Below are 25970 nucleotides of genomic sequence, written 5' to 3' on the forward strand. Positions count from 1 at the left end.
CCAAGCCCTGGAGTTGAACTAGAAAGGAATAAATGAAGCTGTTGTTTGAATGTTATCTGATTACTGGGAGAGTAGTTTTGATTATGTGTGAAAGTAATAATCTAAAGTCAACAGCTTTATTTCAGATGGCTCATGAGATTTTATCTTTCAACTTTTTAGTTATTATTATTATTTTTAATAATGTTGGTTGTCCGGACAGCTAGTCTTTTACAATATGAGAAGATCTAAAAAATACTTGAACAACACAGACCTTGAATCTCAGCAGTTGCTCAAAGTGCTATACAAAGGGAAGACAACTGTAGGGTATAATCAAATGAATAAATAAATATTAAGTATCTTATTAAAATGCAAGTCTGTAAAATTCACTACCGATTTAAAAAGTCTTGACCTCAAAACAGAAGACTTAACACTGCTTCAATTAGTAAATGGTTCACCTGCCAGCCAATCTTTTCCTGTCCAGTTTCATGGACTTCAGACACTGGCTTATTAAAGACCTCATAATATACGTTTACACAGTACTCTGAAAGCATTGTTTATATAAAAAGGAACTTTTGGCTATATCCATTTTTATTACTGAGAGCTACTAAACACAAAGCTTTCATTGCTGGGTCACAAGCTATATATAAACTGTGAAAGGCCTGGGAGTATGCTGGGAGAGGGGGCAGGTATCACCACCTGCTCGCTCTATTTTCCAGATATCTGATACTAACTTGAGATATGGGATATGGGGTCTTGCTCAGTACTTAAGCTCTTATGAAAACCAAATTATTTGATTCTTACAGACTACCACTCAAGAAGCATATAGATACATTCAGAGGATATTTAAGATGCTAAACTGTATCCAACTGATACTATTGCAAGACAAATGGTAGAAATGACAAAAATAATTCTCGGTGAGATCTCTCTCATTCATCTCAGTGACTAGTTAAGTTACAGCCAAGGTCCTCATGAAGGGTAGTACATACAGATTTTTGAATCCCCCAAGAACTATTACAATTACTTGCAGAAATAAATTAAACAAACTTGAACAGAAATGTGAGTTACTACTGTTAGCAAGCTGTTTAAGGTACATGGGTGATTTAAAACCAAACATTAAGGGCACATTAAAAAGCTTCCTTATATATTTGATGGGACTCCTTATATATTTGATGGGACACAGAAAAATACTGAATAATTTCTAAACCACGTATCATTAACAAAGAACCCCGAAATCTGAAACTGTGTAACTTGCAGCTACAGCACTCCAAAAGGAATAGTTAAAAGCCAACAGAAAAACTTGTATCTGTTTCCCCTAATCCAGCTGCAATACTTTTTTCTTTTATTTAGCCATTGCTCTACCACTGCCATTACCTGCTATTTGTACAGAGCCATCTTCCCCAAGAAGAATGTTGCCAGCCTTCAAATCTCTAGAATGTACAAACAGAGGTTACTTTTATGTATAAAAGTACGTATGTGCACATTTTACGTAAATAAATAAATAAATAGTGTATAGTAATTAGTTTCACAAGTCAGCATTTTAAAATTTGTAAGACAGGAACCGAACTATAAAATGTAATTGATTTGCAATAAGACAGAGTGCAGAACTCAAACTCTCACAAACTCTCTCTCTCTCTCGTATAAAAAGACCCAAATTCAGCCAAATTCAGCTTTGACAATTCTGCCAATTCAGCAGCATTCAGGGATAGATTTTGAGAACAGAAATATTTAGGTCCAAAGTCTATTTTACTGCCTTTATAAATATAACCTCACAAACTGAGAGCTTTCAGAGCTTTAAAGCAAGAATTAATGCTTTCTCACATACAACTGCACCACTAATGAAAAAGAAAAGTTGGAAAAAAGATCTCCTCTTTGATGTCTTCAGAGAAGAGACCCATCATCAAGAAAGGTAAATATACTGTAGATTTCTACCCAATGAAGCTATTAAAGCTCAGGAATAGCAACCATATTTTGCTATAGGATACCATGATGAAAAGTTACTTGACACTGAATCTATCAAAAATTCAGCGTGTACTTAACAGTCAACTATATCCATTCAACATACTATTCACACATAATGTTAAGAACCCCCCTTTCTGGCTGTGGTGGGGTTTGGTTTTTTTTTTTTTTTTTTTTTTTTAATAGAAACGTGCATCCCATTCTTAATGCACAGGATAAATATTTCATACAGAATAGATCATAAACATTAAGAATTTGAGCAAATCAATCTTTCCAAGATTTACTGAAAATAATTAACACATTGGTACTGAAAGGTAACATAACCTGTTCCCTTATACATAAACAAGAATGCATTGAAACAACAGAACAAAATCCCTCAATCATTTCGGAAACATTTCCAACTGGCAAATATCACCTGATACAGCATTCCCTGAACTACCACAGCTTTCACCTACAGCATACATGGGAAAAGAAACACACAGTGTATCATCTTGAACAGGACTTCTGTGATACTGCACAGTTTACAAATTAGGTGTTATAAAAAAAGAAGAAATCTCAGATGTAACAGATCTCTCTCTTTTTATCTTCTTAAGGTCCTTTAAGAACAGACAAGGGGAATTCCCAAATCCGACCTCAAAGGGTCCTGTCTTAAAAGCTAATGAATGTTCCTTCCACAACAATATCAGCTTAACAGAAGACTATGAATTAAGGTTTGTGGCAGATATTTGGCACCCCAGTCCAGAAGTTAAGATAATTGTTCTTTATTTCTCCATTTATCTCAATTTTCTCTCTGCAAAAGGAAGAAATAGTTCTTGATTTACATCAGAGGCAGTTCATTTTTAAGATGAGACATAAGAAGTACACATAAAGAACAATTACTGTGCTACATCTGCACTACCTCCGTTCTCAGAGTTCTGTCTGCAGAGAATCTGGTTTTGTTTAAAAGATTCCCTTGAAAAAGGCTAATACTTGAAACAGACAGAGGGCCTGTTGTAGGCACCTTCCTTAAAAGGCAAATTCACCTCAGTAAAATTAATTAGGGAGGTCAGAGTACAGCACTTCCAACATCCAAACAGTGGAAGCAACCTGTGGATTGCTACAGCAGAAATGTATAGACCACCCTGGGGGATCTGCACAGTTTACACTGAGGAAGTCAGTGGAGAGAGAATATATAGAAGAGAACAATCACTAGATGCATATACATCAAGATGCAGTCCCATAGTACCAATCCCAGCTTCACGTGTGATCATGAAGGGAGGTCTGTAGAGTTGCAACAGACATTATTGATTACCAGGAAAACATAAATTTCACATTTATACAGCAGTGCCCGAGTGCCCAAGATTACAGGTTTACTGTGCAACACAAAAACCAAGTCACACACACCATATAATATAAACTAGATTAGATTAGGTATTTGGAGTACCAGCAGGCACAGGAGTATAGACCACAGTTCCAGCATACTTAGTGCAGCACAGACCTATCCTAACTATACAAGACAGACCAGATAAATACCAGGCACGTACTAAGTGTTAGCAACAAACTGCAATCAAGATTACAGCATCTGCCCGAGTGTTATCATTTAATAATTACTGATCACATTTACACTCTGTGAAAGAGGCAATACAATTTGCTTAGCCAAGCAACTGCAGCTGACCAGTATCAACAAACTATACACACAACTTTGAAAATGCTTTTCCCCAGGTATATGCTCCTACCTGTGAATTTGCCCATTCCTGTGTAGATAGTCTAAGCCTTCCAAAACTTCTTTAAGAATTGTTGCTATTATGGGTTCTTCAAGGACGCCATTTTTGTGCTCTCCTCTGTTGACAATATACTTTATTATATCAAGCATTGAACCTATATTGCAGATCCAGAAAAGAAAAATGCATATATGCAGCATTATCGTATCAGATTCTTGAGGAAGTTATATTTCTTCATTCTTTCTATGCTACTGCAATTTAAATCTTTGCATGCAGGTGTAAAGACCTCACGTTACTAGCTCTCAGAATAAAGCACACCGCTACCTCGTTCGAACAAGAAACAAAGCACTGTTTTTTGTCAAGAATACTGTAACACTCAATGATCCATTAGAAAGATCTGCTAACAGCTTGCTAAGCTACGATTTATTAAAATTTCAGGAGTATCCCACATTAAAACAGACATGTACAGCAAAGGATTTGGTTTATTATCCAGCTTAGATTATAGTCCGTGTGTTCACAATGTAAACGTGCAGCTGCAAGACTGGAAGGAGATATTCTCTGCAAACAAAGGATGACAACATCCCTAGTGACACCCAGTTTGACACTGAACTTCGGTTATTATAAATTTCAAGGAATTTAGTAGCAACATTTTTTTTTGATCCAAGCATTTTTCAACAGCTCACAGTAAATTCCAATCATGAATCACTGGTTTCTCCCAGGGTCTATCTTGCTTTTGATTGAACTGAACAATTCAACTGGATGTGACATAACAAGTGTTATTTTATGAGCACTTCCCATCCTTGCTTTCTAGCATGATGGTGCAGTAGTCTGCTGCCATCAAGACTAATCTTGAAGAGCATCATGGAGCAACCAGGACCACCACATCTTATTTTGGAGCCTCGCTTTTCTAAGCCATAAGCACATTCAGTTCAGCCCCTTTTTCCTCTCCCAGAGCCAAATAAGATTTTTATACCATTAACCATCATCATAAAAACTATAATAATTGTTTGGTTAGTTTAAGCAATAAAAAGGATGCAACATGTATAATGCCTGTCCTAGAAAGAGTCTTCCTTGAAGAAGGAATGAGAAACATTCATCATGAAATCAGAAATATATGCATTTTTACAAAAATAGAGTGGATTCTAGAGCGACTCAGAAAAAGGCCATACTGACAGAAATTACTTAATTCTCATCAGTTTTCCCTAGAAAGCCTTAATAGAGAATTTTAATATATTGATTCAGAATAAAAAATTACAGTAGTTGGATCAACAGAATTTAACTCAGTAGTTCTTAGTCTGTACTATCAACATACATCTACAAACTTTTTAAGCTTGCACTTTCCTGCTATAACACACCTATGTCTCAAGGTTCATCCTATGTAGTCTCTGTCCCCCCTCCTTACTTAGCTTAGGTCTATTAACTCAAAGGAGGTGCATTAGAAAAAAATCATACAATTTCCTTGCAGCTAAACAAGTAAAACCAGTAACTTACCCCCACTTAACAGCTTCATAACCAGCCAAAGTTCATCCTTCACCACAAAAGATGTATAATAGGTCACCACATTGGGGTGATTGCATTGACTCATTGCTTGAATTTCTTTCTGTAAGAAATACAAAGCCCAACATAACACAGCCACCTATCAGTTCTGCTTGTATAGAGAGAAAGTTTAATTTCCAAAGTGAAATACTGTAACAGAACTGAAGTATGCACAGAATATGCATCAAGGCACCAAAACATTTCAATTTACCTACAGATCTACATGCAAGACAAAACATTATTGCAAAGAGCACGAGGTAGGTTTGGCCAGGAATTACAGGCATAACTACATTGATTTTCTTCTGAGAGCAGCAAAGAAATTACTGTTAAAGTCCCAAATTCAGAGTGAGCAATGAAGAATGATCAGTCTCCAAGAGCTGAAGGTGTGGGTACAGCCTGGACAACAAAACACAAGGAAAAAATCAAAACCTACTGCCTTTCCTGTTTAAAAGGGATATGAAAAGAGTAGAACAGGACCAGGTGAGAAAGGAAGGAGGAAGCTGTCAGACAAAGGACGCAGCACCCCTGGCTCAGCCACTGTGGGATGGACAGGTGGACACCAAAGCCACACAATCAAACAGAAGCGCAAGAGGAAAAGGCAATGTTACAGACCAGAAATCAGAGGAAACAACTGACTAGAGGAGCACACGGTCACCAACAGATGCGCAACATGGCACTACCAAGTAACACGATCTACAACACGCCACAGCTGTACACATTAAGAATGACTGCCTTGTATCTGTTATTTCAAGCAGAGTCCTTTTTCTATTCATTCTTTCACATAGTTGTTCTGTAACACCTTTCCAGCAGCTCTCATTATACTGCCAAGCCTTTACATTGGAGCATTTAGGCCTCCTTTGTACCAGAGGGTTTGGCCTCACACCAGCTTAAGATCCCACAACACCACCTCTCTCTCTCCACCTCCGGCCACACAGTCCTGATCCATCCCTGGTGCTACAGGACATGGTCCTGGAGGGTGAGGCATTCAGGGAGCCAATCCAGCTAAAATCCAAACTCTTCTACCTCCCCTCCCTCCCTGAAAAGCAACTGCTTTCAGGTGGACCTGTGCTATATGCTGACTCACCAGCACTGGTGCAAGGCAGGCACTATGGCAGTCCCACTTAGATTGATTAAGCTGCCACAGATGCCATTTTCAACTTTCAACCTCAATTATCAAGTGTTTGAAAGAGGGTTTTTTTGTTGTTATTTGCAATGTACTCAAGATCATAGCTGCTTTCTAATAAAAAAAATCAATTATATGTATTAAAGACATATGATTTAATCACATATGAGACATGTGATTTAATCTCGTGATGTCAGGCTGTAGTTTGACACACACTTCAGCTAGTCCTGTTGTCAAAACTCCTCCTCCCTAGACAACTTCTGAGCCTTGAACCGCAGAAGGATGAATGCCTGGAGAGTCATGCAATGAGCCTGAATAACTGAGCAATATGCAAAATAGCTTCTTTTTTTTTTTTCTTTTTCTTTTTTCCCCTGGGAGACAGTAGGTAGAAAACAGAAGAAATATATGTGGCGCAGATTTCCCTTTCCCAGCAGACATGTCAGCCTAAACACAAGTCAAATTACTGCCTCAGAGTCTTAATTCACCTATCCATACCAAATCTTAACTGTAACTCTCCCACTCTTTATTACTATTTCATTTCTTAAATTGTTTTATTGTTTTCCTATGCTGGTAATAGAACGATGGCTCAAAAAGTCTACCTGCCACTACTGGGCAAAAATACACCTCATCTATTTTACTCACACATTAATAGCGTAGAAACGTAACTAATTGACTGTGGTAAGCTTCACAATCTTTAACTGAAAAGTGCTTTGAATATTTTGTCTGCCTGCATCAACTCATCAGCAAAAATCAAGCTATCACAGTAACCATGGCCAAAGGCACCTTGTGTCTCAGCTTTGCTGACTTTTTCCAAAGAGTGTCTTTGCAAAACAAAAACAAAAAAAACAAATAGAGAGCACCCCAAGAGAGATAAGGGATTAAATTTTAGTCAGGGAAGTATTCATTTCAGACCTGCAGTTCTGGAGAGCCCCTAGCACACACAGAACAGTAAGCCTCCACAAACTTCAGTTATTTGGCTGAGGCCCCTGATATGCACAGGTGAGAGAGTATTCTCTTAAAATACACTGTCAGAGGAAAACCTTGCAGCAGGACGTCCAGGAGAATGCCCCAGAGCTTTCTTCATGTTACATTCACGTCACTTTAGACATTCAACAGCACCAAAGCCATAATGTCACTTAAAATTTGAATTCTCTCCCTCATCCCTTTGCTTCTCCCTTCCTTGTGCTAGCACAAGTGTTTCTGCACTGCATCAGGAAATACGCCCAGGTTAAAAGCTAACTTCTTTTTGGCCAGGTTATTCCTGATCCAGTTTCACTGAGCAGCTGCACAAAAATGTGTTGGCCTAAGGGCAGGTGGGTGACACAGTTAATAAGCAACTGCGAGACGGCTCCTTTCGGGGCTCAGCCGCAGTGCCCACAGGGCCGGGTCCAGCTCCCAGTGACCGGGCAGGTGCCACAGCTCTGTGGGTGCTTCTCTGGGGCCTCCTCCATGGACACCGGGGGTACAGCTGTTTGAGGGGCTGGGCATAACACGCAAGGGGCTCCTCCAGACAGCCTGCCTTGAAGGGCTATCCAGAGCAGAAATGCAAACAGTTTAGAAATATCTATTCTATCAAATAAGCCATTCTATAGAATATTCTTTGGTCTGTAGTGTTGAGTTTTTTGTTTGTTTTAAAAAACAGGAGGTAAGGGGATGAGGGAAGATACCCAGTCAGGACAATACTAAGGACAGGAACTTTTTCCTTGGCTTATGGGGTTAAGTTACGTTTAGCTTACAATAGTGAGAACGCAGGACATTGCAGGAAACAGAGTATTGAATTTCAGGAGTTTGGCAGTTTGTGTAACCTCAGTATTATTAAAACTCCCTCCCCCACTGTCTTTCTATTTTAATTGACACTGGCCTAAATCCGAAGTCTGCTTACGTGGGCACCAGGCTTGCTACATTTTCCACTTCTCTGAAGGCCACGCAGCTGAGAATTTGTGAAGGGTGCCTTTGCACACCATCCGTAAGCACTCAGCAGCAGGATTTTACAAAACAGCATGTTCAGAGGGCGACAGTTTTAGAACATCCCTGTGCCAATGGAAACTGTTTAATCAGAAAAATAAGTGATTGAAAACTAAACAGACTCAAAAATGGGGTTAAAAAACCCAAACCACAAGAGCATTCTAAGTAATATCAACTGAAATGAAAACGTTAGTACACTTGTAACAAGAGTTTTGAAGGTCAATGATGCCCTTTTCCAGAATAACATCTCTATTTTAAAAAAAAAAAATTTAAAATCTTTCTATTAGAACTGAGTCAGAGTAAGTATACTTCCCCTCACAGGAAAAACAAGAATGAATTATATATGCGTATATGTGTATACATGCATATGTCTTTATGTGCCTATAAAAATTAAAGGAATCATACATGGTCCTTTTTTTTTTTTTTTACCCTCCTAAGGAGGAACTTGGAAAGCCAGAGTTTATGTTCCGATCAAAACAGATCAACAAATAAAAGAAACACAAAATCTGAACATAGAAAAGCAGAAATTGACTTATGTTTAAAAAATAAAAAAGATGGTATGGACAGCTGTCTTTGTACCAAAAGAAAGCAATATGGGACCAAAAATTCAAGACCTATTGCCTCATTTGGCAGACAGTGGAGACATGTCAGCAGTAAGGATACTCAAGCACTTGCTAAGGTAACTTTGTACAAGCTGGTAACTAACTGCAGTCATTTCTCTAAACCACCTAGATATCTCTTGCAGATTTTTGGCAGGTTTGTCTGTTTTTATTTGTTGTAACGTTTTAATTCTTAATTCCCATTATTAGTTCAAATTCTAATAAAAAAGATCAAATTTTGACCATTTTATATTACAATTATTAGTATTTCTGGTTTTATAGAAACGTTCTTTATGGGCTGTAGATGTTAATACATCATGCACAGCATCTCATCTTGGGCTGTTTTCTTTCTAAACACAGTTCAGAATTTATTTTTCGAGTTTTTAGTTGACAGAAGTCTCACTACCTCAGAGGTAGCTTCCACTACCACAATCCCCAATTAAAAAACACAACAATGTCCCATACAAGCTATTACATAAACTGAAGGCGAATGCCATCAATCACCAGAGGAAGAGCATTTGGGTCCTCCACTGTAAACAAGCCATTTTATCTGAAGAAACTGGATGGACCATACCCTCTGTATCAAATTCAAGATATCTTTTGCACTGGCAATTCCCTGCTGAGGAGATCATTTCCTTCAGAGGCAGGAATTTCTGCATTAGAAAAAGCCCACATTCTCTAGGCAGTAGTATAACCTGTGGAACAGAAGAGAGTGTTCTCACTTTTAGAATGGTTTTGTGTCCTTCAACTCTGTTATGCTGCCTATATATAAATGTGCATTAGTCTTATAAGCACCTGACTAGGAGCATTAGAAAGCAACAGGTTTCTGGTTTTAATGGTTCTTTGCGACTTTGTCTGATTGCCATAACCAGTGCAGAGGAAAAATTCTTACAGTCCCTTTTACAAAGGGCCTCTTACAGGTCCCTTCCTCCTCTAATCAGTGACTCAAACAAACAGCATTCCTCAAATGGCTTGTTATGGCCTATCAGATAAATGCGTATTATTAGCTTTAACAAGAGTTTCCTTGTGTAGATGGCAGTGTAGCCATTCCTACTTTTCCCCTCAAAAGTTAACATCACAAAATGATCCAAAGCATGTTTTGATGCTTTAGACATTGTAACAAGTCCTACTAAATTTTACCTTTATATTTTTAATCAGTGTTTAACCAAAGGAAAATGTATCTTTCCTCTGTATTAAGAAAAGACAGACAACCAGACAGTAACCTCTTGAAAATCGAGTCTGCAGAAAGCAAGGGGTAAGGTTCTTCCCACAGTTCTCTACAGTTGGTTATCCCAAGATTCAAATTTGCACTTCTTGGTTTTGTGGCATCAGAAAATATACATTAGTAAAATATATCTTTAAGGGAAGGGTACACTTCTTTCAGATTATTTTCAAATCCTTTTCTCACTATTATCCTGCATAAAATTCTACCCTCACCCTTAGACCAAGCAAAAACCAAAATCAAAACAGAAGATAGTCTCCATGTAGTATGTTCCCCTCTGATTTACTTACAAGTAATTCATCCATACTGGTTTGGCATTTTTCTAAGTTGATCCTCTTTATTGCTACGCGTTCTTGTCTGGGTTTGCATAGCGCTGCCTGGACTACTGCTGTAGCACCGCTACCTGAAAAAGGGCAGAAAAGGAACACAGTCTTAATATAACAAGAATTTAAACCAGTGACCAACATAATAACCGCACACTGACAAAGAACTTAAAATCTGCTGTTTATCCTTTTCCAGTGCTTTCCCCATGTGCATACCTTTCGACTAGCTGGACAGCTTACACACTTCTCAAATGGAGAAGAAAAAGCTCAAAGTTTCTGTTCCATACTCCACAAATAATTCCCAAGCCCACAACTTCAAATCATGTGGTCCTTTATCAAGTCACACCCACCACCTCAATGCATTTAATACAGTTTGGGAACCATTACACTTTTGTCTTTGGACACATCTGTTTTAATCAAGAACATGACTTGCACAGTTAACACAATTAAAAACATTACATGGAGTCGCAGGGAGTGTGTGCTTTATCAAATGTTATTTCTTTCTGTTCTTTCAGGTCAGTCCCTGTTTAATCAGGTTTTTGTTCCCACTATGCCATGAACAGAAAAGTATCAGTAAAATTGTACATGCCAAATCTTCTACAGTTTCATGTGTGTTCCTGCTCATTCATCGTGATTAGGGTAACATCCTACAAAAAGCATGCTAATTCTTGTAAAGAGTGTGGGAGGCACAAGTATCACACCAACAATAAGATGCACACTGCTGAACTGCCCAGCAGAGAAAGTCAGTCATGCTTACTTGACATGCAAATCACATATGGTCATACAACTACACTGATAACAAAGCTTGGTGGAATTGAACAAGTTTTGGGGAAAGCATTAGAATAATTTTCTTTAGCATGCTGTATTTGCAAACAGCAGGATTAAAAGGTCTTGCTGCTTCTTTCATCAAGCACCCACTGGCTTTGCCTCAGTCAGTATTGCCTCACTAAATTAATGAAATGATTGCAAGTAATACTCAGAGTTTTGTCCAGGTTGCACATCTTCCTGCCACATCAAATACAGCAGTGTGTGCTTCCTCAAAGTAATTACATTGTGCTCATTCATGCAGAAATCTAAAATCCCCCAATGAGGAGCTTCTACCTGTAATTCTAACTATTTTAATATACATTATGGATTTCTGGTAAGTCACGAATAGAGCAACATGTTATATTGGCCTGCCCATACACTATGTTCTATTTATACTCAGTAATTGGCATGTCCTAGATGAATACAAATTGTGAACAAAAAGCCTTTTGTTGTCAAGCTCTACCAACGTGGATTCAGTTACCAGCCGACTTAAGAACAGTTGTGAGCTTTTCCCTCTACACATCTGAAAACAGCACCGACAATACTTCATGATTGAAAGTTATTGTCCGTGTTTTAATTGCTATTTGCTTAGCTATTTTCATGTATTGTTTGTTGACATGACGTTTTCATTCAAATCACAAAGCTTTTTAACTCAGTGTATGAATTTCATTACAGAATTCTGAGCTCATCTTAAAAAAAAGTCTCAACAGGACTAACTAGTCATGTTTTTGCAGGATGCGGTCACAGACAAATATTGACATGTCCTGTTCTGTCTGCTTACAGAACAAAGCCTTTAAAAATTCCAATAATGTAAGTAATAAAAGAATTAAGAAAGATTTTTTAAATTAAATAAGACATCCCAAGGAAGGAACCGCCAAGTCAGCACAATTCAGCTCAAGTAATACTCATCTACATCACTTTAATAAAGTTCTCATTCGGTAGACACCGAGACACAAAGCCTGTCATTACTTTGGATATACAACTGTGGGTTGAGGCAGGGGGAAGAAACCAAATTTTTAGCTATGAAGGATACAGGAACAAAGGCCAAGATTTTCCTTGATGTTCCTTTTTCATCTATGCCAGTTGTTTTATCTACTTGTAGGAAACAACCAGATCTTCACTTTCAAAATAGATTCGTATACAAAGGCCACATAAAGGACAAACAGAAAAAGCACACAGAAAAATTATTCAGCCAACTCCAGGATGAAATCCTGACTGCTTCCTCAAGTTAAAGTAAAATGACAGTAAGTAGCACTTCAAAACATTTTGGAAAAATTAGATTACAAAAAAAAAAAGTCCTGTCACATCCCTGACCCCACCCCATTAATATCACTTGCTTAAGTTCTCTGAGAATCGAAACCAAAGCCTAGGTGCTTACTACTATTTAAAAACTCTTGATTGCAAAATTAATCATGAGCTATCCTTACGCACAAGTTGAAGATCTGTTCCTCTTTTGCCTACTGAAAGAGGATGAGATGTGAGATTTTAGGACATAAACTAGAGTTTGAACTCTATTTACATGAAAAGCCTTTCAGTGCATTTCCCTGTGTTTTCTCCTCAGACAGAGATGAATCGCAGTGGGATATTCTTCACTACAAGAATATGATGCACTGACAATGCAAAAAGCTTTTTATGTTTAGAATAAAGCCAATCTACCTTGGTTTCTTCTTTCTCCTGCCATTTGAATACTCTGAGCAATACAGTATTTGATAGTAAAGGCAATCTATGCAGCCTACATTCTCAGTGGAACCTACATATAAAACCCATTCGAAAAAAGCAGTTTCAAGTACTGAAGTAGGAGCCAGGCACTTAGTGGCTATATGCCTCCTTCCTCTTAAAAGATGTTCAGCTCTCCTCCTCTGGCTCACAAGGTGAACAACCAGGGATAAAGATGAGGAAAATCTGCAGCTTTCCCATCTAGTCAGACTACTTTTATGTCAATAAAGAGATGCCCTTCCCTTGTCTACTAAACAAGTAAAAATGTGAAGTGTTCCAGAGAAGCAGCTGTTATAAACAGGACTACACAGATAAGCATTTCAGTCAAGATATAACACGCTACACGAGTAATGCACTATCATACAGTGAAACAAAATTGTCACAGACAACCATTTAGCATAACAAATTAGGGTCACAGAAAATTATTGCATAGAATAGATTACAGCCAACCATTCGTTGTCAGAAGGCATGACTTCTTCAGGTAAGCTGAACCTTACCAGTCTTCCAAAACCTAACCCTCACAGTGGAGAACATACTAACTACACCACAACTAAAGCAAAGACTGGCTTTAGCATCCAGTATCTATTTAGAAAACTGATCTAGTATAATGAAAGCTCAGGTTGGATAAACCATGAAGCCTTTTGATCCAGCTGTCTCCTGCAGAAGAACAAAACAAAGGATTACCAATGGTCAGACTCAAAAAAACAGCTTTGTAAGAAAGATGGTTTTTTTCCACTACTGGAAAAGTCATTCTCCTGCTACAGACAAGTTCTCTTTGCCAATTTCAAGTTATCAGTGAAATAATGCAATTTCAGTTCACATCAAGTTGCCTATTGTGAAATGGGAGCAGTAGGCATCAAGTCAGAGAGTTTCATCTTGTCCTCACATTTTTTGTTGCCATCCTTCTCTCTAATGTAAGCACGCTCTTACAGCCAACCTGTTCCTCCATGCACTCCCTACCATCCTGCCCTCCATGCAGCAGAGCCATTAGAATTGCTTTTAACTGTTTGGGTTCATGCAATAGAAACCTTCTCAAGCACATATGCCACATATGGCCACACTTCACTTCTTCTGAAGGGATATAACCTAAAAGCTGTTTTCTGCATTCCACTTTGCACATGCTTCACAGAAAGCATATGAAAACCCCACAAACACAAATACTTACCCAGGAATTAAGCTTAACTGAGTTGTTCTAAATCTGACATAAAAGTATTTTTTCTTTTTTAACCCTTGCAGAACCTGTCTCCGGCTGGGAATGAGAAGAAGGATCTTTGAAGAACTGTGATCAACAACAGACACTAACATTTTAGTTTTACCTACCCTGCACTAGTCAAGTCAAAATTTTGCTGTCAAAAAGACAGACAGCAAGGTGAGATGGCTGGACCATATCACTTGCACATCGCATATGCACACATCCTTTTTCATACAAGCATGTCACACTTCATTTATTCCCTGTTATGTATAAAGGTCTGACACTTTCCACTCATTCATCACTGTGCAGTAACTCTATTCAGAATAGATCTAGAACTATTCCTTTCAATTTTCTTCTCCTCAAAAACAAAAGTCAGTAACCTCATTATCCCATAATGAGTTACTAAGTCTTTTTAAGTAGTTCAGTGTTACTCTGCAGCATTCCAACACAAACCTCTTTTGAAGATTTCTGCTTCCATCAGGTCACTTCAGACACTACCCAAAGACACCTACCTCAACCCCATGGCTCTTCTACCCGATCTCTGAAAAGGAGGATGTAATTTGTTGGTAATGGTAAGTTTTCTTGTTGACTAGGTATCTGAAGGGTTTGACAGCAATCATAATTGGAGAACACTAAATACCTTATCTCAGAATCTATACAAATTCTTACGTGTCAACCTATGCCCATCTGCATTTTTACACACCTCTTCTGCTCCCCCAACATACAGAAATCTCCTATTAAATGTAGCTGATTAGTGCACACAAATTTTAAGTCAGCCTCAAATCCAGGACTAAATTGTAACTATCTGTAAAAGAAGTCAGCACTAAATAGAATAAAATCTATGAAAATGGATGAAGCAGCTATGAAAGTATTTTTATTTAATCTTTCAGACAGTCCCATTCTGAAGAACAGAGTCCCCTAGGTAATTCTTAAATGCAGCTCATACACAATGTAACTGCAGGACTCCTTTTGCATAGAGCAGAATGCACTTGTGCACACAAACTGTGCCTGCACAAATGCAATCCAGCTTAGGTTTCCACTCAAAAGCATGTAGGTTTTTTTGTGTAACATGCAAAGCATCTATGTTTGTATACAAGCTTTGATAGCTATGTTTTCTATGTTGTATATTGCATGCAATATTGTGTAGCATGTTTCCAGCATTACTACGTATGTGTTATGAACTGATCAGTATTTCAACATATTCCATGGCAGCACTGTGCAGACCTAGTCTCTTCAGTCTCAAAAGAATCAATTCTGTTGGTGGCAAACCCATACTTTCGGTTAAGAAACAGAGAACAAAGAACCTTTAATTTCTTTTGGTTTCTAGCTTTTACACCACAATACTCGAGAGATCTTTCAGTATTACTAATTTTCTCTCATATTACTTCCATTGATTAAAAATAAGTTATAAATCAATTCATTAAAGCTCATTTAGACCACCATACTAAACTCTAAATCTTTCCAAAACTTAACTTTTTCCACAGAAAATGAACTCATTATTTCTCTCTCCATCTTCACACGACATAAATGCTTGTGTTCTTAAGAACTTTAGGATAACCACATAAATACAATTTACTAACAATTCCTGCCCACTTTGTGTTCTTAATTCATGCTGGGATCAAATCTCTCCCCTTATAACTCACTTGGATACTAGTTTTGTTTATCCTAGCCATTAGGATTATGACATAATTCACTTAAAATACACTAAGTGTTCTATGAAATCTATGCCCTTACATAGAACTGCTACTTCCACATTTTCATCATTCAACAATTAATCTCAAATTCTTCATGGAGCTACACAAAATTAATTTATTCTGCAGTTGGACATTTAAAAACATCACCATTATGGCTATAGAATCACTGGGTTATTCAATTGTAGTATTTACCTTTCTGTGGGAGAATAGCTTCCACAAAGTCTCTGAGGTCTAGCTTATCCCATACTACTTTTCAAAAGCACGTTGCATAAATAATCCAGAAAAAAATCTGCAAAGATGATAAAGGTCTACAAACACTTCTGTGATCCCACTGAAGTCTTAGAAAAGTAGCCTAAATGTTCATGTCAAAACTATTATGCATTATAGAAAACCTACAAGAGAATTTCTATACAAGCATTGAGCCAACCTGTAGTAAGGCTAAGACACAGCAAGCTTGAGCATTAACTAGACATCATATTCGCCATGCAGAAGACAAAAAAGATGGGGGATTCAAAATCAGCAATAAAACCTCACGTACAAGAAAAACAGGGGCAGGAGGGAATGACTAGGCTTTTTGAACTATTCTCTTTATTTCCCCCACACTCACTAAAATAGTAAAAGAACTGGTTATATCAGATGTTTTGGCTAGATAAATTATAGGAAATATTTTGAGGTTTGCTATGCAGTACTATGTTACAACTCCCTCCCTGTCAAATCTGCAGAACAGAACAAAGAAATTCTGCCAAAAGCACATGAGAACAGGAATCTATCTTCTTGAACACAGAGGTTTCTAGCATCAGAGTACAGCAAATAACTATCAATCACAAAATAATTATTCAGGAAATAAGACAAATCAATGCTGTACAAGAAAGCGGAGAACCTATACCAATGATCTGGAAAATGTAAAAGTCTCCACTGGAGAGCCCAGACACACTATATTGCAGGAACCCTTCTGAAATGTCTGTCTTAGCTGATTAGTCTTCAGATATCACCACCAGTCATGGTTAAAAGAATTTTAAAAGAGCTCTAGTCTGACTGACAAAGGCATTAAAGAAATATGTGGCTAGAAAGTGAAACCAGATAGATTAGACATAGCTTTATTTAATAGTGACCGTGTTCAGCTTTGAAATGAAGTATCAGTGTAAGTGATGGTTTTTTGATTTCAGACACCTTCTTGGTAAGGAGACTTCTGCCTAGTGCCATACAGAGCTCAGCATTTGTCAGCTTGGTACAATGCCATCCACACACTTAGATCAGACTGGAAAGTCCAAGGATGACCATTAGCTATGTTCAAGTAAACCTGGCAATAAGCACACAGTTTCGAAAGGGAGGAAAGAAAAACAGAGACTATGCCCACTACCTCCTTCCACCTCACAACTGCCCCCTCCCTCTGTCCCCAGCCCAGCTCTCCCAACACAGACCAACAGGAAGTGCTGATGTTAAACCCCAGTCTGAGAGATTATTTTTTTTTCTTTGTCAGAGAGGCTTTATTTAGTGCAACTCTATTGAAACAAGTAAAATAAATGACCACCAAAAATACAGTTGCTGTGTTTGTTAAGCACATGGGAGAAACAGTAACGTACAGGTGGATCAAGATCACACATTCTGTTAAAGCTCAGTAGAAATAAAGCCATGCCTCAATACTAGAGAAATACATCCTGGTACCCCATACGGTCATGTCACATGCTGCACACAGTCTTGCCTTTGAAGCTACAGTAGCAAGACAGTCAATATCCCAGCTCCCTTACCAGTTTTCCAATCCAATATACTATATTTAGTGCAGAACATGGTTTTATCCCCCTGTGCTATCATGAGTAGTGTTCGAAGTGACGACACAGCAGGAGACACAGTTAGCAACCTACCTGACAGCCCCACATTTCAACACTGGAAAACTTTTAGCCCTATCAATCACAAAAATAAGATAAGGCACATGACAAAAACATGTTCCTGCTCTTTTTTTAAGAGAGTATCTACAAAGAAATTCAAGTCTTTTGGGTAAGATAAGGTGCTAAGGAAGTTGAGGATCAACTTTTAGAAGTGCATCAGAAACAGACAGTAACCACAATGCTTCTCCTTTTGCCTGTCTAGGAATGCCATCCTGAATAGGAAGCTGCACATACTCCAAACACACCATGGTACTTGACACTGAAAGAAAGGTGTAGATGCGTTGCAAAAGAAAGTGGAGTGATGCCAAACATCCAGGTAGTTTAATGCCCATCTGCATGTGTCATCAGCAAAATTATCTTTTAACTAGGTACTCCATAGCTTTGAGTGCTCTTACATGCCAGTTGTGGAGCTCACATGGAGCCTGGTACATTTGCAGATCTGGTATGAGAGCATCTTCCCATTCATTAGCAATCCACACCAAGGAAATGTCAGCACCACAGCAGGTAAGGAAAACCTAAACAAAAGCAGTCCACTTTCAGCAGGTGTTATCTTCTCCCTGACTTGTCATTTAAAATGGATGAGTTGTCTAAATAAAGAAGTTGAAAGGGAACTATAGCAACCCAAATTAGACTGCCTAGGCAAACCCTGTATTATAAACACTACCCAAGATCAAATTCCTTTTCTTCTGCTCCAAATCTCAAATATCTTCATAAGCAGCGTTATTTATAAATGGAAAAAGTGTGTATAAAAAAAATCCACAACCACCACTATTTCAGAATTTGCAGTCATCAGAACTGGAATTTGCCTTATGGAGGTGTCAGGATGAGACTGCTGTGACTAGTACCCCCTGCTCCTGACCCCTGGTAATGCGGTTAGCATAACTAACACCATTTTATAAGGCAAGCAGCCATTTTCTGTGACTGAGTGGGTCACATATTCATTCCCCTTCCTCTCATTATCAGGCCCTGAAGGTCCTGTGAACCAAGATAGACAAACCAAACAGATTTCTTCTTCCCCTCCCTACTGGCCTCAAGATTCCTGGGCGTCAGGCCAATCACTCCCTTCCTTACCAGCCTTGAAGGTCCCAGGCACCTGGCCAACCTGGTGGTGGTGATGACTCCGTCACAGAACAGGGAAGCGTAAGAGCACACAGAGCACTGTCCATAAAAATCAAGCAGTTACAAGTCCTAAGTGGGGAACCTGCACCGGAGCTGCTGCTGGACAGTGAGACATGTGACTCGCAGTGGCCAGAGATGCCTCCACCGTCATCTGCTTCCTCTGAGGACTGAGTAACTCATATGCTTTCATATGATTTTCGAGTCTAGATTATGATTGTTATACTGATACAGCAAACCATGTACTAAGATTTGATCCAATCTGCAGAGGGTTCAGGTGATTAGAAATAGTAAGTTATATTATAAACTTTGTATTACTTAGGTGATTAGAAATCGTAAGTTAAGTCATATTATAAATTCCGTATTACACTACTTATAAATTGTATTATACTGATTCTGCTTGTAGAAATCCTGTGCCATTCTAATCATAAGTTCTGTGCTATACTAATCATAATACCTTGATAAGATATTATGTAACTTGTAACTACGTTTTAGTGCCATCATCATTCTGCCAAGGATCCCTAAAGGAACCTGCCTGTCCTCTTAGTATCGGGTGACTACTTGTAAGCTTGATTAACAGATTCTTGGGAGTAAACAGATGTTATTCTCTGGTGCAGAACTTACTTCTCACACACCACAAAATTATCCTGCTCACGTGTGCTAAAAGAGAAGGGTATGGGGAAACAACCAACACACAGAATCAACTTAATAAATACAGCTGAACCTAAAACAAACAAGTAAACAAGCTAAAAACATTCAGTTCTGACCCCAAAACACATCCAATCTCTCATAAAATATGCTACTTAAAACCTACAATATATCAATTTGAATGGGCATCAAACGTGAAATGCAAAGAAAGTATCTCTGTTCCAGTTTGCAGAACTTACATTTCCCTCACAAGTCCCATGGCTTTCAGGTCTGCTTGGGGTATCTTATAACCACTTTATATACCTAGTCCACTTATAATCCCTTCACTATCATTTTCCCAAGGTTGTGATTATGAAGTAATATAAAGCACTGCATTTTAAGAGCTTAATGAAACTGAACTTAGCAGTGAAAAGTCAAGTTCTATACCTGGAATGATCTCTCGATCATGTTACCCTCCATATGAGCTGCCATTATTAAAAAGAAAAAAGTGAAACAAGGCATTATGCGTAAGAGTAAAATGAACTATACTTTGTTTCAATATTAATTTTACTCTAATATACAAAAGTTGCGGAACAGGAATTGGGAATTCAATGCTACCAAGAAATAGCATGTATCAGGTTAGGGAGCAAAGAGGTTGCTTAGCTGTACTCACCTAACGAATGCCTAAAATGCCTCCCACTTTCATATCAATATATAAAGGTAACTTGAGAATTCACCAAACTTATGGTCTAGAAGATACATGTGCCATTGAACAATGAGTACCATTACACATAACAGCCTGTTACTTAAAGAGATTTAAAGGAATACTTTTCTTTGGGTGTGATGAAAAATAATTGACTAAATAAATAAAACCATTTGAGCCCAGCACCTGGGGGAAAGAAGGGAAGATCTACTCTGTTAGGTTGTCATTAGGTTAGATCATGTAAAAGAATATGCTGGCAGGAGCGTGAATCAACTTTAAAGGTTCTCTGAAAGGACTCTTGAGAAGACCAAAACAAAGAACTGAGCCACAGGTAACAATGGCACATATGTAAGACGTATTATTATCTGTTAAACTAGCTCACAAGACAGAAGAGGAGGAAGAAAAGCTCTGAAGCATCTGAGCCCTTCTCCGGATAGCGTTAGTTTTGTAATTAGATCTGCACAGGCTTCCTGTAAAACACAAAAGAATCCAACTTCACTCACACTGCAAATTTGTTAGGGCAGAAGAAACAGAAAGTAGCAGCCAAAGAACTTGCAGTAGGTTTTTTCACCCACGCTTCCGCTGCTCTTGCAGCATGGTCAGCAGCACAGCTGTGCAGCACAGCCACCCAGCTGGCACACCGCAGGCAGGAGTCAGCTCCTCTTGTACAATCACACTGGGGCCATCGTGTGATAAGGAGAAATGTGGATATACTGTACTTGAGGTGAATTAATCCACTATCCACCATCACTAAAATGGATTTTGTCTGTCGTACATCCTCACAACATAGGTCAGATTTTCAGGTAATAACGTAAATGTAAACCTCCTTATTTGGATGATTTTTTTTTTCTTACAGTTGTACCAAAACCACCAAAAATTGTTTAAAACCATGGAATCATAGAATCATTTAGGTTGATCTAGAGATCATCTAGTCCAATCTCCCTGCTCCAACAGGGTCAGCTATAGCAGGTTGCCCAGCCAGGTTTTGAGTATCTCCACAGATGGAGACTCCACAACCTCCCCAGGCAACCTGTTGTAGTACCCTCACAGTAAAAGTTTTCTTAAGTTGAGATTGAGAATCATCATTTTTAATTTGTGTCTACTGCCTCTTGTCCTGTCAGTGGGCACTACTGAGAAGAGTCTGGCTCCCTCTTCTTCATTCCCTCCCATCATGTATTTATACGTATTGCTAAGATCCCCCTGAGCCTTCTTTTCTTCAGACTGCATAGTCCCAGCTCTCAGCCTCAAATGAAAGATGCTCCAGTCCCTTAATCATCTCTGTGGCCAGGGACATGATGAAGTTTTGCAGGTTTACGCCTCAAGTACAAAGCTGAGGAAAATCCTGAACAGGTTTAGTTTGTCCAAGCTGAGACACGACCAGCAGAGCTAAGGTTTCTACTGTTTCCCATCTCCTTCTTACCTGCCTGTCCAAACCTCATTCAGCTGTGAGTTTTCAGAATACCACAAAGAAAAGTCCTAGAGCCACATATTCTGAATAACATATCTGGAAGAAACAGGTATTTTGAGCTACAACTGTCTACACAACAAAGATCTATAAGGAAAAAAAAATTCAAAATAAATTACCTTTTTGTATTAAAGAAGAAAAAAGTTAACCTAGCAGTTAATTTAAATCATACTCTACAACAGCAATGTCATCTTATCATACCAAATATAGGTGCATGATGCTGCCTCAGAAATAAAGCTTTTCCTTCAAAGTTCACAGATGTAAGGAAACTTCTTTCTCCAGCACTCTTTAATACAGAATCAGTTCTTCCTAATAAAATACGAAATAAAAACAAAACACCTTTCCTATCATATGTTCTACTACAATCTGTAAATACTCTATTATGTTATATGGTCAAATACTTTTCCCCGTAAGATAAACTGCAAGATCTGATTTTTAGTTAAAATATTTTCAGAAAATAAACATGGATTGTGATCATTTCACTCTCCCTGTTGTTTCATCATCAATACAGAAACCATTATTCAATATGTATACAAATTCTGACATCTGGAAGGCAAAACTCACGCTAGAAATAGCTCTGTATAACTACGCGAGAACTTGCTAACTGGTATTCACTGTGGGACCAAAAGTTACCTTACCAGGGTATCATCTGAACTCCACAGAACTCTGCTTAACTCCACTTCACCTTATACAAGCAGGATTAATTGAAGATTTTCTATGCTGAGCCAGATTTCCTGCCTAGAAAAAAGCTATTAAAAGAGAATTACTGTTAATTTCTGAAGTAGCACTATAAACAAATGCTGGTGTTGATTTAGTTGACATATTTTATTGTTTCTCATTTAGTTTGAAAGTAAACACTTGGAACAATTCTATTACCATGAATGCAATATCCTCCAAGTCTACCGGATGTCACCACATAGGGCATCATTCTCTTCCGAGAATGAAGGACAGCAATCTACCAAAACAAAGGCAGTATTCCTACTGCACTGTCATGAAGATCTCTAATTAATACTGCAATGTTGAGTCACAAAGCACCTTCAGCTAGTTCACCACAACAGAACATGCCTGCTAGAATTTAAGTCCATCCTGGCCACTCACTACAAGCAAAAAACTTACCTATTTCTCATCTTGCTTCTCATGAAACAATGGAAGAGCTGGACAAATTATATGATACCATTAAATTTTCATCAGGTGATTCTAATCTAATTCTAATGAAGTTCCTATTATTAGTCTGAAGTGGCTCAGAGGTTGGAAGCAGAAGACACTAAAAGGAATAAATTATAAGTTTAAATTCAGTCCCTGTAATAAAATGTCTTCAAATCAAAGAAGTAAGAAGGGAAAAGCAACTTTATAACTGAATTGTGATCCTTCTCAATCTGAATATGTTTCTTCTCAGAAGTCTAAAGCAATATTCAAGCTTATGCTCTTGTCCATATGACTCCTACAGGACAGAAACCATGATCATCAAGTAAATACATAACATTTTTCTGGTCAGTTAAATTAACTATTTTTGTACTACTACCCTGAAGCAGGTATACTTGGCACATAGTTTGCTTATAGCTGTAAAAATAATCTGTTCCTATTAAGAAAACACTCAGACACTCAACATTGATTTTGGCCTTCGAGATCACTACTTCTGAAAGCATGACTAGGAACACAGAAAACCTTCCAATTTTTAGTCTGCTTCTAGTCCTCATTTCTCTAAGTGCATTAGCAGAGCACAGCTTAAAAGCTATGTAATATAATCATTACATCAGCCTTATAGGACACCCTCAAGTTTCACCTACATTTTACTTCTGATCAGAAGACCTCAGAGGCAGCTAGACATCCACAGGAATAATTAGGCTAATAAAACAATTCAGAAATTGTTAATCATAAAAACAAAGGATTAGTGGAGACAGCTAATTTATCACACTGGGGTTTCACCAAACTGTTGGGTAAAGTCACATACCTAGTCAAATACCTAGGGACAAAGGACTGGAAATATTAACTCCACCAATGCCACAAACTTAATACTTCAGCTAACGAACGAACAACACTGTTCAAACTTTTCACTGAGCTTCTCTTGGGAGCAAGCTGCAGGACTGTCACAAACAGCAACCCTGGAAAATCCTGACAATTGTCCAGAGTGACTCTTTAAAAACCCACCACCTTCATCAGCATTGTCAGCGTCTCACCGCTGCCATGGCAACTTTCTACAAAACAGTCACCAGTCAACTGAAGTCTACTTAAATGCCAGGAAGATTAAGCTTCTTCCCCTTTACTGCCATCCCCCAACTGTCTATTCTCTCCTGAAAGGCAACCAACTCTCATAAAGTAACTCTGACTTGACAGCAGTTTCAGGAGAAACTAGGTTCCTCCTGCACTGTCAGGTACCGTGTGATTGCTTGTTTCTCCCTGTATACTATCCCTGGTTTTTCTCATTACTACATTTTCTGTCACAAGGCGGGGGGGGCGGGGGGGGGGGGGCTTTCACACATCTTTTTAGTCTATCGCTCCTAGCCCACTAGGCACATGTTAAATACCACAGTATGGTCTGCAGCCAGAAGCACTGTGCAGCTGGAAGCAGGTGGCAGAGCGAAGGAAGAGCTGCACCACCACCACACAACCCTAGGGTAGGCAAGGGAGGAGGACAGCAACCAAACCCCACAAAAGAAGTCAAAACACAAAAGTATTCAACATGTACTGGTTGCTTCAATTACAGAGTTGATTGCATAACCACACAGAACCCAGTACGGTGCATACAGACTGATACAAGAAGGAAAAAGAAAAGTTTTAAAGAAAAGTTTTAAAGCAAATTCTTCTCTCAAGGATTTCATACCAGCATTGCTTCATTCTGCCACTGCTGGATGATAATGTTCTTACACCCACAAGCTTCAACCAGGCGACCCTTATGCACACCCAAAGACCTTCAAACTTAGCAAGGAATGATGAAATCCAACAGAGCTGTCAGGATTTCATCCTACCAGCAAGGCTGTGCTGCAAAAGGCAGAAAAAAGTTAAAATCCACTAATTTAAAAAAGCTAATTATTTATTTACACAGGGTAAGCAGTATCAACTTCTGTCAAGTGTGATTTCCTTTGGGGGGGGGGGGGGGGGGAATCTCACTTTTAATTTTGGGCACCAGTGAATTTCCTAGTGACATATTTATCTTCCAAGTTCTGAATGCAGATTGCTCCTCTGCTGCTGCTGCTCAGCAGTATCCCAGTGACTTCAGCAAACCCAAGAAGTTAACGAGAGTAACTAACTTAACTTGATTTTTAAGATCCATTCTTTAAACGCCAAGAATTGCTATTATTACTGGAAATAAAACCAGCTTCTATCTACTGCTGCCTTATAGTTCTAACTTATTTTGGGAGAGAGGAAGGGGGAAGAGAGAGAGAACCAAAAGGGTCACAGAAAAATGAAACATGGCCTTCACATGTAGCCACTATGTCAGCCACCCACATCTCCTTTGTATGGAGAGCTCACTGGTTTTGGCCCTCAAGCCAATCAGAACAGAAGTGGTTTTGTTTCCATTTAACAAAGAGAAGCTCCATTTGACAAGCAGAGTCTGCAAAAAAACAACTGGTCTCCAACCTAAGGGAAAGTGATCCTTCACTGAAAGAAACAAAAAGTAAAACAGTTCTAATGTTGTTTCAGAGCAACACATGACCCAACCTAAAATTGCTCTCCCAGGTCTGAACTCGGCCCCTGCTATCAAAGTACCCTTACAAGGCTGGTCACCAGCAGTGGTCCCACTCTGAAGATGCAAAGCCTTGCTGTTGTAAGGCTTAGTGAGAATCAAAATCATGCAATCCCTTCAAATTTCCACATGCTCAGCAACAGAACTGCTCCTGTTTAGCACTCAAGCAACTCCTGTGGAGCCAGGACTTTCCAGGTTTCAGAGGTTTTGGACCTTATCTGTAGAAGGAACTTGGACGGGGGGAGAGAGAAAGAATAGGGACAGGAAGGCCAAGCATAACGGAGGTAGGCAGATTCCAAGAGCCGCAAAGTATAGCATACTTTCTGTAAATTATCATTACATAGCACCAGTCAACTGCTTGATGTGTTGATTATGTGCTCCTTTACCCTTCCAGTTAACAAATTAACTTTAAAACAAGCTTTACTTGCTGGTTATTTGCAATCACGACAAACCCAAAGCAAGTTACACATAATTTTCTTTATTTTCACACCATTCAGGTTCTTGTAAAATATAATTAATCTTCTTCCTGACAAGTCTGAATTCCAATTGCATGAGTTAAAATATTTTAAGAAGTCACTAAATTATATAACAAAGTTTGATCATTGAATCACTTACAAAGCCTAGCCTCTTTGAAGCAATGAAAACTACAGTCTTGTCTCCAATCTGGGTATTTCTA

At 38.6% G+C, this 25970-nt stretch overlaps 1 protein-coding gene across 1 annotated transcript in view; it reads right to left on the reverse strand.

Annotated features, from left to right (window-relative positions):
- STK39 (serine/threonine kinase 39) overlaps window positions 1-25970 on the reverse strand; it is a 103882-nt gene that overhangs the window by 71961 nt on the left and 5951 nt on the right. Inside the window, exons 2-5 of the mRNA XM_059820461.1 lie at window positions 10371-10483; window positions 5127-5235; window positions 3651-3792; window positions 1351-1406 (exon numbers count right to left, since the gene is read on the reverse strand). Of these exons, the coding sequence (XP_059676444.1) occupies window positions 1351-1406; window positions 3651-3792; window positions 5127-5235; window positions 10371-10483 (420 nt within the window). The remainder of the gene's footprint in view (window positions 1-1350; window positions 1407-3650; window positions 3793-5126; window positions 5236-10370; window positions 10484-25970) is intronic.

The sequence above is a fragment of the Gavia stellata genome, chromosome 8 (assembly GCF_030936135.1).
Source record: "Gavia stellata isolate bGavSte3 chromosome 8, bGavSte3.hap2, whole genome shotgun sequence".
In the NCBI taxonomy this organism is placed as follows: Eukaryota; Metazoa; Chordata; class Aves; order Gaviiformes; family Gaviidae; genus Gavia; species Gavia stellata.